The sequence below is a fragment of the Phyllopteryx taeniolatus genome, chromosome 7 (genome assembly GCF_024500385.1).
Source record: "Phyllopteryx taeniolatus isolate TA_2022b chromosome 7, UOR_Ptae_1.2, whole genome shotgun sequence".
Taxonomy (NCBI): Eukaryota; Metazoa; Chordata; class Actinopteri; order Syngnathiformes; family Syngnathidae; genus Phyllopteryx; species Phyllopteryx taeniolatus.
This window is the reverse complement of record NC_084508.1, coordinates 25,573,703-25,590,739: the sequence shown is the minus strand read 5'-3', so window position 1 is coordinate 25,590,739 and position 17,037 is coordinate 25,573,703. Positions and strand designations below refer to the sequence as shown.

The following is a 17,037-nucleotide window of genomic DNA, read 5'->3' as shown; positions in this document are numbered from 1 at the left end:
CATTAAGCCCTGGGACCCATTGACTTCACCAGACTGTTGCATTCTTCATTTGAAATGCTTTTCCAGGCCTTTACTGCAGCTTCTTTCAGTTCTTGTTTGTTTCTGGGGGTTTCTCCCTTCAGTCTTCAGGAGGTAAAATTCATGCTCTATTGGGTTAAGGTGATTGACTTGGCCAGTCTAAGACCTTCCACCTTTTCCCCCTGATGAAGTCCTTTGTTGTGTTGGCAGTGTGTTTTGGGTCATTGTCTTGTCCTGTATATCAGGCCTTGCTTTGTGCACCAGTACACAAACTGACATGTTGGAACAGAACGGGGTAATTCCCAAACTGTTTGACTGTCCAAAATCTCTTGGTATGCTGAAGCATTGTTTCTTTCACTGGAGCTCAGAGGCTAATATTTTGGAAATTTCCAACTTTGTGGGAAAGGTTTGGAGATGGCCCCTTCCTGTTCCAACATAACTATGCATCAGGGGACAAATCAAAAGACATGGATGAGTTTGATGTGGATGAACTTGACTGGCCTGCACAATCCTGACCTCAACCCTATAGAACACTGTGATGAAATAGAGCGGAGGGCTGAGAGCCAGGCCGCACAAACGCGGTTCTGGAAAGGTTGTCATAAATTCCCATGAACACACTCCTAAACCTTGTGGAAAGCCTTTCCAGAAGAGTTTAAGATGTTATAACTGCAGAGGGTAGACCAATGTCATATTAAACCCTAAGGATTCAGACTGGGCTGTCACTTAAATTCATATCTCAGCCAAGGCAGGTAAGCGAATAATTTTGTGTGTGTGTGTAAAATATATGTTTTGCATGAGGCATGAACAGATAACCAGAGGCAAATTTATGACCAGCATAGGCCTGAACATTAAAATATTTATTTAGTAAAATATTTAAAATTAACAAAACAGAACTACATAAAATTATACAAGTTCAGTACCTAACTTTAAAACATTGTAGTTTTAACAAAAATGTGATAAAGCAATATGATAAATAATCTTTTTTTGTGTGTATGTTTTCATTTTTCCACCCCTCCCACATAACCTTACCTTTCAAGTTGTGAAATGCATTGCTACACCAGAAAAAAAAAGTGCACACTTTAAATACAGATTTTTTTTTTTTTTTAAAAACACACATTATTAAAAAGACACCTTGACATTTGCAACGTTTGTTAAAGAATTTGGCAAAAAAACACTTTTTTTTTGGCACTTTTTGGAACCAATAACGGTATGTCAACATTCTTGGTACCAGTTGCTTGGGAGCTCACGGCGAGCAGAGTCTCGTACCTCTCGACAAAAGGCTTACATTATCAACACAGCCTCTGGGGAAAATGTTCCCCAAATTTAAAAGGTCAAGGTGTCTCTTTAAGATCAGATCCACTTGTTCACCCTGCTGACTGAGTTGTGTAAACAAGTTAAGACACTGGAATGACGTACCAAGTTGGAACACTTGAAGCCTTTTTCAGAAACAAACACTGTGACTCATTCGGAACACGCTACTATTTACACAAGAATAAATTAATATTGCATCTTCTGGTGTTGCTTTCTGTGTATGTACGCTCTTCATCTTCAAATTTCAACTTTGCGAAGACTCAATCTGCTGAAAGAATCTCTGGGAATGAGAGGGAGGCAAAGTTTAGATTTCCTACTTCAAACAAGAGAAAAAAAAAGTAATTACTTTGGTCTGGTGCTTTGGTGAAGTGAAATGAGACAGACTGAGTGAGGTGAAAGTGTTTGATTTGTCACATGCAACTTTTCGGTTTAGTTTTTATTATGACACAAATATTAAGAAGGCTCCTTCAGAATGATGGATTTACTCATTACAAATTGTTTTGGTCAGATTTTCTTCATCCATGTTCTATACCACTTTTCCTCAGAGTGGGCTGGAGCCTTTCTCAGATGACTTTAGACGAGAGGCGGTGTACATCCTGGACTGGTCGCCAGTCAACCGCAGGGCATTTGGAAAGTATTCAGAGCTCTTCACTTTTTCCACATTTTGTTATGTTCAAATGGAGTATTTTTTTCTCCTCCAAAAATGTACACTCAAAACTATAATAATCTGGAAAGATGTATTTATTTTTTTTTTTAGGAAATTAGTAAAACAAAAAATTAAGAAATCACCTAACAAAATACATGATAAAATATCAAAAAACTGAAGCATTCTGAATGCTTTCCAGATGCACTGTATAGACAAACAGTCAATTCACACTCACACCTCTGGACAATTTAGAGACTTCAATGAACCTAGCATGCATGTTTTTGGAATGTGAGAGAAAGCTGGAGTACCCGGAAAAAACCCACGCAAATCAAAACTTGCAATCAAAAGTACAGTACGAGCGCATCTGACCTGATTATTTGTACCTTTTATACACAGAACCCTAAGTGTACAAATGGTGCCAACACAGAACTCAACAACAAGTGGTCCAAAAGAATCAAACTACCTTCTCAAGCTGTCCGCTTGCTTCATGATTATTTTAGAGCAAAAGCAAAAACTAATTTAATTGGACATTACAAAAATACAGTGGCACCTTGAGTTTTTCAAGTTACGACCTGTCGCTTAGTTGTTGTTTTTTTTTGTGTGGTTTGTGGAAAAATTGGACATTACGCACTAGCTTCGGATACGCCGCTGCTTAAGTGAAGAGGGGTAAAAAATTAAATAAAAATAAAAAAGGGTCACAGTCACCGATGCACTTTCAGCCGTTTATTGAACGGGACAAACAATCAAACACAAATGCAAAAATTAGAACACTCACAAGGAGCAAGGAGGAAAGAACTGGCATTAAGATGCTTACACAGACTAACCGGCCATGTTCCTGACATCACTCATTAAGCCACACCACATTTAAAGGGACACAACTTCAATATTTTAATCAATAAACGATAAATTTTCTTCGTTAAAAAAGTCACAAAATGTACTGGTTTTAGGGGGCTTGAACGGATTAATGGAGTTTTAATTCATTTCAATGGGGAATATTGATTTGATATACGTACAAGTACCGTAATTTCTCATGTATAATGTGCACCCATGTATAATTCGCACCCCCAAAGTTGACCTAGAAATTCTGGAAAACCATTCTACCAATGTATAATGCATTTTTACAATGCATGATTTTGCTTCTACCCATATGATCAAAACGAAGTATTATCTATATTTTGTTAGTTTTTAAAAAAAAAATTATTCTGAAGTTAAGTACTTTATTTGAACGCGTAATATTCTTTTTTTATTGACTTGGCTCTTATTTTGAAATTCACAGCCCTACTTGTATTTAGTACATTAGAAAACACAGTTGTGCTCATATATTTGATTACCCAGGCAGAAATTGTAAGATGGATACAATTCTTTATAGATCACATGAAGGGCCAGGCAAAACATATTGAATTTTATTTTAATGGGATTCAAATTAAACGGTCAAGCATTTCAGAAAAGCATTATTAAACAAAACATAACCATAAAGAAATTAATGATGGTTGTTGGTCATTCATCAGTCATATTTAAAAAAATAAAATAAAATAAAATTTCACAAATTCTGCCATGGTATGTGAATTCATGAGCACAACTGTACAAAAATGAAGTCATACGTACCCGTCATATTGGAATGAAAGTTTAGGCTACACCTTTTTTATAACCACTAGGTGGCGGTGGCATTTTGGAATGAAAGTGTACAGATTTTTCATTACCACTACATGGCGGCATACATTTATAAAATGTGCAAGTTTTTGCCCCTAAACCCATGTATAATGCGCACTATTGACTTTTGACCCAAAAAAATTTGGGGGGGGGGGTGCGCATTATACATGAGAAATTACGGTACAAGTTAAGAGCTTGGTCACGGAACGAAATAAACTCAAGGTACCACTGTATTTTGTGTGTGTGTGCCACTGATCGAGAGAGGAAAACTACTGTACCTGTGTGAGTTGACCTGTAGCACAGGTTTGTAAAGCTGAGGAATCTTTCTGTTGATGAGCGGCTGCAGCGCCTCCTTCAGGCGGTGGTAGTTCCTCTCCAGCTCCCTCTGGTACTCCTTCTGGTCAGGACCGATCAAACTCTTGTTCTTACGCAGGGCATCTTCACACCTAGGTGAAGGGTAGTCCAAATGCACCATAAATTGCGTGGTAAACCACACTTTGACCAAGCTGCTTGAGACTGTTTTGAGTTTGTTGCTTATTCCATTGATTGATTTTCTATGAAACTTATCCTGTTCAAGTATGGAGGGGAGCTGACTTAAGGCGGCAGATGGACCAAACGACTAAGTCGGGAAGTTGCACAAATTTTACCGAACCAAGTTGGAATATTGATGACTAATGACAATCCGAAAGAGCTTACTTTCTGAAATAGTTACAAAATGGCTTACTTTCACTTTAAATTTGTGCAACTTCCCGCCTTAATCCCTTTCCTTCCACTTTATTAAAGTCATTACAAACATAGAATGGTGGCATTTACTGTCCGTCCTCAGTATATGTAAAACATACAGAGGGCTGAAATTACTTTTCCAAGAGGCCACTGGCACGTAATACAATACAAAAAAACACAAAGACACAAAACGTTTCTTCTTCATTTCCGATGTGGATTAATGCTGTTGTGTTGTGGCATTTGCAATTGTTGTGACCTGTCTCGGCCACTGTACAAAGGTGCTGGACCACTAAAAATCATACCATACTTAATATAAAAAGAAATAACAAGTTCTTCCAAAATTGTATTCCAACTTTTCATTTTACAAAACCTCAGACTTCTTGAGAAAATGTTACTTCAGTTTATCATCTGCAGTGGAGGAAATAATTATTTGATCCCTCACTGATTACTGCATGTAAGTTCACCCACTGACAGAGACAGGAGCAGTCTATAGTTTTAATGGTAGGTTTATGTTAACAGTGAGAGACAGGATATCTAAAATAAAATCCCCAAAATGACATTTTTAAAAAAGATAAAAATGTATTTGCATTTCATTGAGTGAAATAAGTATTTGATCCCCTAGCAAAAATAAAGAATTCTGGTTCCGGCAGACTAGTTGTTAAATATATTGTAGAAGTTATCATTTATTTGCTTAGCTTGCATTAGTATTATGGACGATTTTGAGAAAGGGAGATGTCTCGCCTTCAAGAAGATGACTCAGCAGGAATCATCAGAGAGAAGGACGTGGCAGGTGTTGGTCCCATGTTTTCACCTTGAAACCCTATCCTTACTGTGTTGTGTCTTGTAGCTTAGTACGTTATGTCTTGTAAACTTAGAAACTATTTCAAATAAATACAGGAGCGACGGGAGAGATTGTTTAGAGCGTGTTGAGAGGCTGTAATCTGAACAATCTCCCATACGCCCTCCTCATGAGAAAAAGAAACCAGCGTCTTCATTCCTTTTGTGTCTATGTTTTATAATGTTGGGTAAGATAAATCCAACACTAGTCCTCTCACTTTAAGAAAGTACTCCGAATCTGAACTTGTTAGCTGTATGACACCTATCTCAATTTACCTGGATAAAGACACCTGTTCTCAGAATCAATCAATCACACACCAACCTCTCCATCATGAGCAAGACCAAAGAACTTTTTAAGGAAATCAGGGACAACATTGTAGATGGATTGGGCTTCAAGAACATTGGCAAGAGGCTGGGTGAGAATGAGACAACTGTTGGTGCAATAATTACAAAATGCAAGAAAAAATAAAATGACTGTTTGCAATCAATTTGACTGGCCGTGTTTGGAGGAAGAGGAACACAGACCCCAAGAACACCATCCCCAACATCAAGCATGGAGGTGGAAGCATTATGCTTTCAGGGTGTGACAGGCCAACTTCATCACATCCAGGGAAATACTGATGGAGTCTTGTACTGTGAAATCCTGGGTTACAACCTCCTCCTCTCAGCCAGAAAATTTTAAATGGGTCATGGATAGGACTTCCAGCATGACGATGACCCAAAGCACACAGCCAAGGAAACGAAAGTATGGGTAAAGAAGAAGCACATTAAGGTCATGGAATGGCCTAGCCAGTCTCCGGACCTAAATCCCACTAAAAAAAAATCTGTGGAGGGAGCTGAACCTTTGAGTTGCCAGGACACAGCCTCAAAACCTTGGATTTGGAGAGGATGTGCAAAGAGGAGTGGTCCAAAATCCCTCCCAAGATGTGTGCAAAACTGGTGATCAACTACAAGAAACATCTGACCTCTGTACTGGCCAACAAGGGGTTCTCTCCACCAAGTCATGTTTTGATAGGAGGTCAAAAACTTATTTCCCCTCAATGAATTCTAATAATATTTGAAATAATTTGAATCTTTTATTTTATGTGATTTTCTACATTTTCTTTTTGATGTTCTCTTCCTCCCTGTTAAAATACACCTACTATTAAAATTATACACTGTTCATGTCTTTTTCAGTGTACATATAGTGTACGATACACATAAAAATGGCCTTAATTCCAATTTCCTCTCTGGGGATCAATAAAGGATTATCTTATCTTGTGTTATTAGTACTGCTGTAGTGTACGAAGGCGTATTAGGGCCACATAATAATAATAATGCTAAGAGGCAGCACGGTGGACGATTTGTTAGCACATCTGCCTCACAGTTCTGAGGACCGAAGTTCAAATCCCGGCCCCGTGCCTGCGTGGGTTTTCTCCGGCTACTCTGGTTTCCTCCCACATCCCAAAAACATGCAGGGTAGGTTCATTGAAGACTCTTAATTGCCTATAGGTGTGAACGTGAGTGTGAATGGTTGTTTGTTTCTTTGTGCCCTGCGATTGGCTGGCGACCAGTTCAGGGTGTACCCCGCCTCTCGCCCAAAGATAGCTGGGATAGGCTCAAGCACGCCCGCGACGCTAGTGAGGAGAAACGGAACGGAAGATGAAAATGAATGATTAATGCTAAGCGATTCAAATTGTATATTTTTTCAAGTATAAAGCTACGTTTTTGAGAATAAAGTTGTACTCTTATGACAGAAAGGAAGGATATTAGTGACCTTAATACAGCTACTGACATTTTTTTCTCTAAAATATCCAGTTCTATTCTTTTTTTTTTTTTTTTTTTTTACTTTCATTTTGAAAATTATTCTTGAAAACATGCAACTTAATTTTTGTAAAATTCTGACATTATTCTTTTGGTGCGTTCTTTCTTTTCAGCTTTGTAATGGTGACCTACCAGACGGACCTATGATTGTGCGGATTTTCACTATTCGTGGCAGGGTTCTCTGACTGTCCCTATCCCCCTCTATGGGAAAACTGTAGACGTTAAATCAAAATTGGGCACTTGGACGCACTGTGTAAGTTGGTCTCCCAAGTGGGCCCGTTTTTTAAAGGACACCTTCGTCAACTTTGACAAATACCTACCTCTTTGTGAAGTCCTTGAAGCAGAGTCGTAGCTTATTGTGGTGTCTGTAAAGTTTTGGGTCACTGGGGATTTCGGACAGGAACACCTGTGCAACCTCCAAAGGACCCTAAAAAATACACACGTGAAACTTATTTCAAATGTTTTTTGTTTTTAAGAAGCAGTTGGCTTTTTAAATTCATTTGACCAAATAACCCTTTTAAAATATGTTAAAAGTTCACCTGGTTGACAGTGGTGCCCACTGACCCCTGCAAGACCATCTGCAACATCTTGGCATCGGAAGGGTCTTGGTGGGTAGCAAAGGCAAGTTCCTGCGTCTTCTTTTGCATGTCCTCGATGGCCACTTCAATAGGAGTGGAAATAATCTAAAAAAGGCCATTAAGAGACAGCGGTTTCATACAAATGGACACAGTGAGATTGGGTGAAACATTTCGGTCTCCCGTGATCTTGTTTGATTGACCTCCTCTTTGTGGACAATGTTGATACGTGTCTTGATGTAAGGGAAGGCATGAGAGGTGGTCAGGATGGTCTTGCGTTTGAACTGCTCATGCAGATCCCCGTGGGCACGTCCATCCAGAGTGAAGGGGGTGCAGTAGACGAAACGACGCAAGTTGTAGTTCTTGTCAAAGTAGGTGATGCGGTCCTTCATCTCATACGTGTCGAAGTAGGGCTCCACGTACGTGATCTGAATGAAGGCCTGAAGAAAAATGGACAAGTTCAATAGAGCTTTTTATTGCGTTTATGAATGAGCTGATGAGTGTCTAACGCCAACCTTATTTGGGTCAAGCTTGCACTTGTCTACTGGGTTGGAGTCCTTGATGACTTCCACTTGCTCTTCTCCAAACTGCTCCCCGTAAAAACCCTGAGGGGAGGGGGGGGGGGAAGGGAACTGCTTTAATCGCCAGTTGAAAACTCAACCTTTATTCCTAACTAAAACTACTAACTATGGAAGTAGTGAGCTTTCCTCTTTGAACATGCATTTACAATCATCTCTATGTGGCTGTGGATTAAAAAAACAAAACAACTAAATACGGCATAAGTGCCTTTGCCACTCAAAAGATACACATGCCTAATCTAATGAGGTTTTATGAGATTGTAGTTATCTACACTGCATCTGAAACGTATTCACAGCACTTCACTTTTTCCACACTTAGTTACAGCCTTATTCCAAACTGGAATATATAATTCCCCCCGTTTCCAAAATTCTAGATACAACACCCCATAACAATGCAAACCATTTTTGCCATTTCATTGAAAAAACTAAAACAAAGAAATCACATGTACAAAAATACTTTTTCATGTTATCATAATGGGGTTGTGAAATGTGCCAAGAGAGAGTTATGTGGGCATTTTGACCAAAACCATTGCCGTGCCATCCGAGTATTAAACTCACCTCCAGCCTGTGAGAGATTTCCGCCAGCTTGGTGATGGCTGGCTCTTTGTACACAAACTCCTGCTCATCCAAGTCGCCGAATTTGGAACCATAAAATCCAACTCTAAAGTACGTTCCAAACATCCTCTTCCCATCCTGCCAATAAGATGATGTATAAGTGCTACATAAAAACAAGAATGTAACCCATATCACAACATTCTTTTCTCTTAATCCACGACATTCAGAAAAAGTACAAGGAGTCACCTGTGACTGTCTGGGTCCCATTACACAAAATAAACATGGAATTCATCACGATGTTGGCTCATAAGGGAAACTACAGTTACATTGGGTTGCTGTTTTTTTGTAACTGTGACATTAATTCCATCTAAAAATAAAATCTACATTGTGAATCCATGTTTCCTTATCCAAAAAGTAAAAATCACCTCCTCATGCAAATATTATCCATCTTGGATGCTAACATTTAAATAACACCGCTTTTAACTGGATAACTGTTTTAGACAACATGTGCCAATTGATAGCTGATTGGCAGTTAAAAAAAAAAGAAGATTTGAAACAAACAAAATAGAAATACTAATAATTACTAATGTGACCTGCTGTGTCTCGAGAACGAGGCATCCTTCACAAATCACAACTATTGACTGAATTGCTCTGAATTAAGTAACTAGTCCCTCATGATTTAAAATGGATTTCAAATTGTGACTGGTTACAATTTATGTTGAGTGTTTTCTCACTTTTATGCAGGACAATCCGGAAAATAATGTGAATTACTGCAGTAAAACTCAATGTGATCCCTTCGCTTTGCAGGGATTACGACATGTACGTTGTTTGAAATGTCAATGTATTTGAAGGCATCAGAACACAAACTATACTGTAATGTTAAACGTAACCATCAACCTCAAACCACCTGGGTGTATTTAAATCAGCAGCATATTTCAATCAAAAATAAATTCAGGAAATATCTTTTGTTTCATTTGTTGAAGTCAACATCAACCTATCGACTCGTTCTTGCTAAACCAGGTCCTAAGTGCAGATAAGTGTATGCAAGACAAAAGGGCCCATAACTCGGTATTGACCAACTAATTTCAATTACAGGCCATTAAAAGTAGTATGTGCAGCATAAGAAGCAGAAAGGCTGTTAATAAATAATAATAAATCATAAACTACATCCATTCAGAAGTACCATGTCATTAGTAATCCAAAAAATTAAAATGTGAGAAGCCCCGAAAACAAAGAAACTTACCACAAGAAACAATTAAGTAAAGTGGGAAGGAGGGGTCGGGAACCAGGAAAATAAAAAAAAAAAAGGAGAAAACAGAACAAATTTTAATCAGAATTAACTTCCTCCCCAAAAATATTTTAAAACAATACAAGCTAACACAGTCGTTGGCATTAGCACCAACAACAAAGTATGTTTTTTAAGAACATGAACGGATTGTGGAGGATCTAAATAAACCATGCAAAGGTAGACGGATACAAAGAAAAAGAAAAAAAAGTGAGAAAATAAAGCTCCACAATCTCCAAAAACACACCATGCACTGTCTGTGCCGAACCTGAAGGAATGAGTGCTCTGTCCATGCAACAAACCAGGAAAAGGTAATACTGGTAACTAAACAACGTAATAGATTGTTTTAAAAGAAAAAAAAACAAATCTGAATAAACAGGGGTTGATTTAGTTCAAACTCATGAAAACGGAAATAATAACAACAAATAAAAATTCTCAAGGGATTAGCATTTTAGACAAACGTGAGACATTCGATGCTCTCAAACTTCACCCCGATGCCAGTTTGCATCATCAAAAGGCTTAGTCAATTATGAGTGAAAACACATGGTGGTTAAACCAGGGAGGCTGACAAGGACAATGCACTAAAATCGAGCCGTGTGTGTAAAGACAAGAGGTGGTACGACTGTGAGCGTTGTCAGCAAATGGGTGTGTTCTGGTCGACACCTCAGATGGACAGAAGATGAAGACAAGGAGAGTGCAGAGTGCGGATGTGATGCATTCAGAGACTTTTAGTGTCAAACACTGTGGCTCCCATGCACACAGCCGGTTAACGGTGTCACGTTAAAAAAGCCCCTCCCCCCCTCGTACAACAAGAAGGGAGAGGTGAGGGGAAAACAAGGGTTTTGCTGCCAGCGCAGCAAGTGTCCCTGATGGCGGCAGACAGTCGACGTTGTCTGTAGATGTTAATGGTCTAGACCAGGGGTTGGCAACCCTTGGCTCCAGAGCAACACATGGCTCTTTCATCCTCCTGCTGTGGCTCTTTGGCGATTTTAAAGTTAAATGCAGTGGCACTATTATACTTCACCGAAGTTGAAGGATACACTGACAATGTCCAGGAAGAGCACTGCTTTCATCTTCCTCTGCTGTTTGCCTGTTATTGCATGGTGACCTTTTGCTAATTTACCGTAAAACTGATCAGGACCTCATTGTATTGCACACAACAGTCAGTTTCTTCTCTCTAAAACAAAGTGCAAAATAATTAATACTCTGACAGTACAATAAAACACATTCAATTAACTACTGGTAACATAAACACGTGGACAAAAAGGATTAACGGTTTAGCATTGCGCAGTGCAATGCATTCTGGGAACCATGCAGTTTCACCGTCACAACAACATTCATTATTTTCCAATTTGTTTTTATTTTACTTCATTTGTCTTTCAAATGTAATTCTTAATATCAAGATTATGGTGTGCTAACAAAAATCGTTTTCATTTAATTTTTGTTCCTCAAAATATGCGTCACAGCCGCCGATTTGAGACCACAGACATGAACAATACTGTAGGTAGACCTGACAAGCCCCTTTAAAAGCTGCGTGACTACGGCAACGCTTAACTAGTGGCGGCGAAGTGTCGCCGCATTCCATGTGTGGATGGCACGAAAACCAAAATAAGGATGCCTACACATTGTGCTGAATATGGTTGGATACAACATCATACAATCACAATAAGGGAACTGGGAATAACCTTTCATAGGTAAGAATATTTTTGGGCTCTTTTTTCAAATTTTCTGTATCATTAGCACATGCTTTAACGTTGGAAAAAAAAAATAAAAAATCTCATGAAAATCGGTTAAGAAATGAGCAAGTTATAATTAATTTTCAAACTACATGCATTGCCTTTGACGGGAACGTTGCCCCCACCGACGTGACTGTTGGCGTATCAAGTCTTCTATGTATATGTGCGTATGTGACACCTGGCGCCAAGGTTAATGAGCTATATTTAATAAATTCTGAAGAAAACAATTTTTAATGCTACTGGCTACATCTGCTATATTAAAAACTAACACCGCCCACATGGCCTAACAGACGACAGCTTATAATCGTGTGAAGATGAAGGTGACGTCTTACTGCCCAGATGTGCCGAGTGCCGACGCTATACACTCAAAACTCACATTAACCAGGTAAAACAAATATTTTAATTGGCTATTATTTTACAAATATACAGTGTGTTCTACATTGTTTTATGTGAAATAGTAATTTTTAATTCAAGTTGACAGCTGACTGCACGCGCCACATGCGAGAATGACGGAACACAAACAAAGATAGCATTTTTGGTTGGCTGCAGTTGGTAATTAAGTTTCGCTTTAATTTCATGAAACTGAGGAGGACTCAAACACACTGATTATTTTATTGGAACGTAAGCTTCAAACAAGCGTCTTTAAGAGTTCAAAATGGTCATGTTTCATGTAGAAATAAAATTGTGCATCCTCTGTAGAAGTTCACTGATTTAATAAATGCAGAAGAGCGAGTACACAATAATACACAACACGTCCATCCATCCATTTTCTGAGCCGCTTATTCTCACTAGGGTCGCGGGCGTGCTGGAGCCTATCCCAGCTGTCATCGGGCAGGAGGCGGGGTACACCCTGAACTGTTTGCCAGCCAATCGCAGGGCACATACAAACAAACAACCATTCGCACTCACAGTCACACCTACGGGCGATTTAGAGTCTCCAATTAATGCATGTTTTTGGGATGTGGGAGGAAACCGGAGTGCCCGGAGAAAACCCATGCAGGCACAGGGAGAACATGCAAACTCCACACAGGCGGGGCCGGGGATTGAACCCGGGTCCTCAGAACTGTGAGGCTGACGCTCAAACCAGTCGGCCAACGTGCCGCCTACACAACACGTAAAAACAAAAAAAAACAAAATATGCAGTGTTATCTTCCATTCAGATGTCAAAATGGTCTTGCGGCTCCAATGTTTTTGTTTTTCTTTCTGTGGGAGACAGCTCAAATGGCTCTTTGAGTAATTAAGGTTGCCGACCCCTGGACTAGATGTACTGTATGTGAAAAGCAAAGCGAGAAACAGAAAGCCTGTGGCTAGCAAATGAAATGAGCGTGAATACAAATAAAAATGTAGAAATAAAAAAAGTATGTGAACAAAAGACGAGCAGGGCCAAGCAGGAACCATTTAACCACCTACCTCCCAGCCAGTACTCTGTGTGTAAAAGAGAGAATAGGATATGTGAACGACAGCACACTTACAACCCCTGTCCACAGTAACACTCACACATGGAGTGATGTCACAGCAACAACAGGGCTCTCGGTACTGAATGCATGTCAAAGCCCTTAAATCATACAAACTTTGTTTCCCAACACATGAATGAAATAATTCATGTGAGGTACTGTATTTGCAAAACTAACACTTGAAAACTGCTGCGGGGTAACAAATTATTCATGCAATAAAACTCCCATAATATGCATTATAATGTAATGTATTTTAAACTGAGACCGGTAGCTCCCTACATAGTTAAGAGGGAAACAAATTTTTTATTTTTTATTTATTTTTTTTAAACACACCTTTCTGCGTAACATCATACAGTACAGTATCGATCTACTGTATCTTAAATCGATATTACAACCCTGTATTGCTGGGTTGTTGTATTCTGTATTCACTTTATCCAGCTATATCTCCAAATATGACAAGACAGTGTTTGGCTAAATAAAGAAAAAAAAAAAAAGTAAAAAAATAAAAATAAAAAAATAAAAAAGACAAAGATACAAAGCTGTATACATTCTAATTTATAACCCCTCTTACTGATTTGTATTATTTTATGAATTCTGTCAAGCTAAAAATGTGTAATTCTTTTTTAATATGAACACAGAATGTCACTCTGGAAAAAGTGTACCTATGTTTCATAAATCAAAGAGCAGTCTAACTTTAAATGTGCATACAGTGGCATATTTGGGAGACAATACAATCTAATACATAGTTACCTGATGGACAATTTTGCCAAAGGCTTCCTGTAGTTTACCATGAATGGTGGCTAGCTTCTTTGCATCTCTGTTGGCTTCATGGACTGGGATCAGTACCTTGTAGACTTCATTCACTGCCTCATACATGCCAGCCTTACAGGAAATAAACAAATTCACTAAGAATGTTCGTACAGGATTTGGGATTAAAAAATGGTATCAATACAATTCCGAACGTGACCACTTGTATGGTAACAGATTGCAAGCATTCACACCAAAGAGAATGATGCAGCAGCTTGCTCTAAGAGTCCCACAAGGCCGAGCTCAGTGAAGTATTTTCCAGAGCAGATGCCTTCCTCATCCGGTGACACCACATCATCAGAGACAGCAGACTCCTCCAACACGTTGGATGAAATATTCTACAAGTAAAAACACACAAATGAACAAACAAAAAGAATGAAAATACTGTACAGTAAATGGACTGCACTTATATAGCGCTTTATCTATACTATCACAGTGCCCAAAGCCTCACATTCACCCATTCACAGACACATTCATACACCAATGGGGGACTGCTGCCATGCAAGGCGCTGCCAGTTCCCACTGGGGGCAAATTAGGGTTCAGTGTCTTGCCCAAGGACACTTTGATATGCGGACAGTCGGAGCCGGGATTCAAACCAGCGACCCTTCGATCACTGGACAACCCAAGTACAGTATATACATTTAGTATGCAAAATCGGTGCCAAACATCCTAACCTGGAAGGTCACACAGCCCACAGGGAGATATTTGCGGTCCTCCAACATGCTCAGGTATTCCGCTACCAAGGCAGCACTGTGCACTAAACACTGAGCAGCTTCAGCATTGTTGTTCCTCTCCGAGTGTTTTCCGGCCATATTCTGGAGCCATGTAAGCCGCAAGTCTGGGGACGTCTGGTAACCCTTTGCAATCCTGCAGATGGATATAGATGCAGAGTTATTAAAATACTGGTGAGGACAGAACAGGGATACACTATAACTGAAAAGAGATTCCTTGAATGTGCCTCAGCTTTGTATAGTACCTGTACATAAGATCAATTAGCATTTCAGGGTCTTCCTGGTGTTCCTTCATCTTGACTGTGTCAGACAGGATCATGTGCAAGTTAAAAACAAGGTCTTGCACCTACAAAAAAAGAACCAGGACATTCAAACCTGTACAAAGGTTACTTCCCAACTTTCTTCCAGGTTTAACAAAGCACAAATAAAAAAAACAAAATAATCTCATTTGTATTCTTAAACTGTAATGAATGATATTAACATTCTGAGATCATAATCAAAACTAGACTTTACACCGATCTGTTCGGCCTGATCGGTATCGGACGATATTTAGCATTTTATGCTGATCGGCTTCAATGTCATAATTCCCCGATCCGATCAAGACATTTACTCCGTGTCGCCATCGTGCACAGTATATTTGAATCCAAAAGCTAGTTTATTTTTAGCCTTGTCGCGCGTCTTTTGACGTAGTACTGTAAATATCTGACGGCCAATAAAGTTATTTAAATAATAAAAAAAAAACACGTCGACGGTGTGGGACAGACAACACGTAATGCCCGGATCAGACGACAAGATAAATTTGCTCTTTCACGATTGGACTCTGTCAGAATACTGCAATAAAATATTTTATTCCGATACCACCACATCCCGTTTTTTATGATCATTGAGCTTTAGTGTCAACTCAAATGCGACCGGATACACTCGTTACCGTGGTGACGACCACAAGAGTGGATCGTGCCGACTGTATTATAAGAACAAAATGGGGAAAAACGTGCTGCTGGTCACCGGTGCTCAGGAGAGGACTTTCATTTTAGGCTTGCTTGAGTTATGTTCGCATACTTTTCATATGATACGGCTCCCAAGCAGGCAACAAAACGTTATATAGCCTAGCAAGCTAATGCCAGCACTAATGGTTGTGCGTAAACATGCAGGCGTTCTGTCAAATCATGCCCTAAAGTTTCGGTGTGGGTGTAGTAATTTAATTACAATGAAGTAGCACCCATCATTTCTGTCATGTTGTAATGTTGGTTTGACCTGACGGATTAGAATACATGACCTGACTCGAGCAGTGATTTCCAACCTTTATGGAGCCAAGGAAAATATTTTACTATTGAAAAGTCTCACGGCACACCAACAAACGAAAATGTCACAAAAAGTGGATACATTAATTACTGTATGTACTTCCTGCCATCTAATAGAAGACCATTCATTTGTTCTGCCTGTCACTATGCCTCACTGGCATAAATAGACGAACAAAGATACATTATTTATTGTAAATATAATTTTTTGAGCCATTAAGTACACAAGTATATACAGTAAATGAACAGGTCATTTAAATAGACACATTGCTCCATCTTGTGATCGGTTATCGTTTTTTTTTTTTTTTTAAACACGCTGATCGGTGATCGGCCCCAAAAATCCTGATCGTGTAAAGCCTAATCAGTACCTGGTCTGGAAAAGTCGTTTCCCGAAGCTCAAGGTCCTCCTCTGCATAAGTAAGGATGGTCTTCAGAGAGCGACGCAGAAACTCCTCATTAAAATTCTGGGATGTTCCCACCAATGATGAAAGCGACATGGTCACCTGCATCTTCACCCGAGCGAAATTCTAAAAAAAAAAAACAATAATAATGATACAATTTTTAAAAAATAAAAAAAAAAGAGGGACACGGGGAAAATAATGTTTTATCAAGACAACTGATATCAGATGCTGAGTAGACAGAACAAGAGTTATTAGATAATAAAGCTGAGAAAGGCCTATCAATAGGAACAAATTCATCAAAGATGTCTATCTGTTAAGTGAGGGCTTGATAGCAAACCACAACTTGCTGGCTTGCAAAAAATGTACTAACGTTGCCAATTTCAAAGTTCTGCCTCATGAGGAGGTAGAGGGACGCGCTGGCGTGGGCCCTGATGGTGCTTATACTGCTACTGCAGCTCCTTAGCAGTCGCAAGCACAGGTCAGCACACTGCTCTGTCTCCTCTTCAAACAGCAATTCAGGAAACTAAAAAAAGGCACACACAGCCACATTGACAAAAAGCAAGGCTACAAAAACAGTAAACATTGTGGATCATAGACAACTACAGTCCCCTCCAAAAGCATTAGAACG

The 17,037-nt window shown here is 39.3% G+C and overlaps 1 protein-coding gene across 20 annotated transcripts in view; it reads right to left on the bottom strand.

The window, feature by feature from the left end:
- Positions 1 to 841: 841 nt before the first annotated feature.
- Positions 842 to 17,037, bottom strand: part of dock7 (dedicator of cytokinesis 7) — a 96,004-nt gene continuing 79,808 nt past the window's right edge. For 9 of the 20 annotated variants that reach the window (XM_061780051.1, XM_061780054.1, XM_061780056.1 and 6 more), the window contains 14 exons: positions 16,780 to 16,932; positions 16,377 to 16,535; positions 14,956 to 15,056; positions 14,654 to 14,846; positions 14,173 to 14,316; positions 13,922 to 14,053; positions 13,128 to 13,142; positions 8,700 to 8,834; positions 8,079 to 8,168; positions 7,767 to 8,003; positions 7,528 to 7,671; positions 7,309 to 7,415; positions 3,904 to 4,071; positions 842 to 1,609 (listed from right to left, as the gene is read on the bottom strand). In XM_061780051.1, the coding sequence (XP_061636035.1) occupies positions 1,567 to 1,609; positions 3,904 to 4,071; positions 7,309 to 7,415; positions 7,528 to 7,671; positions 7,767 to 8,003; positions 8,079 to 8,168; positions 8,700 to 8,834; positions 13,128 to 13,142; positions 13,922 to 14,053; positions 14,173 to 14,316; positions 14,654 to 14,846; positions 14,956 to 15,056; positions 16,377 to 16,535; positions 16,780 to 16,932 (1,821 nt within the window). In that variant the 3' untranslated portion in view covers positions 842 to 1,566. The remainder of the gene's footprint in view (positions 1,610 to 3,903; positions 4,072 to 7,308; positions 7,416 to 7,527; positions 7,672 to 7,766; positions 8,004 to 8,078; positions 8,169 to 8,699; positions 8,835 to 13,127; positions 13,143 to 13,921; positions 14,054 to 14,172; positions 14,317 to 14,653; positions 14,847 to 14,955; positions 15,057 to 16,376; positions 16,536 to 16,779; positions 16,933 to 17,037) is intronic. The other 11 variants (XM_061780052.1, XM_061780057.1, XM_061780060.1 and 8 more) reach the window with 2 other exon arrangements.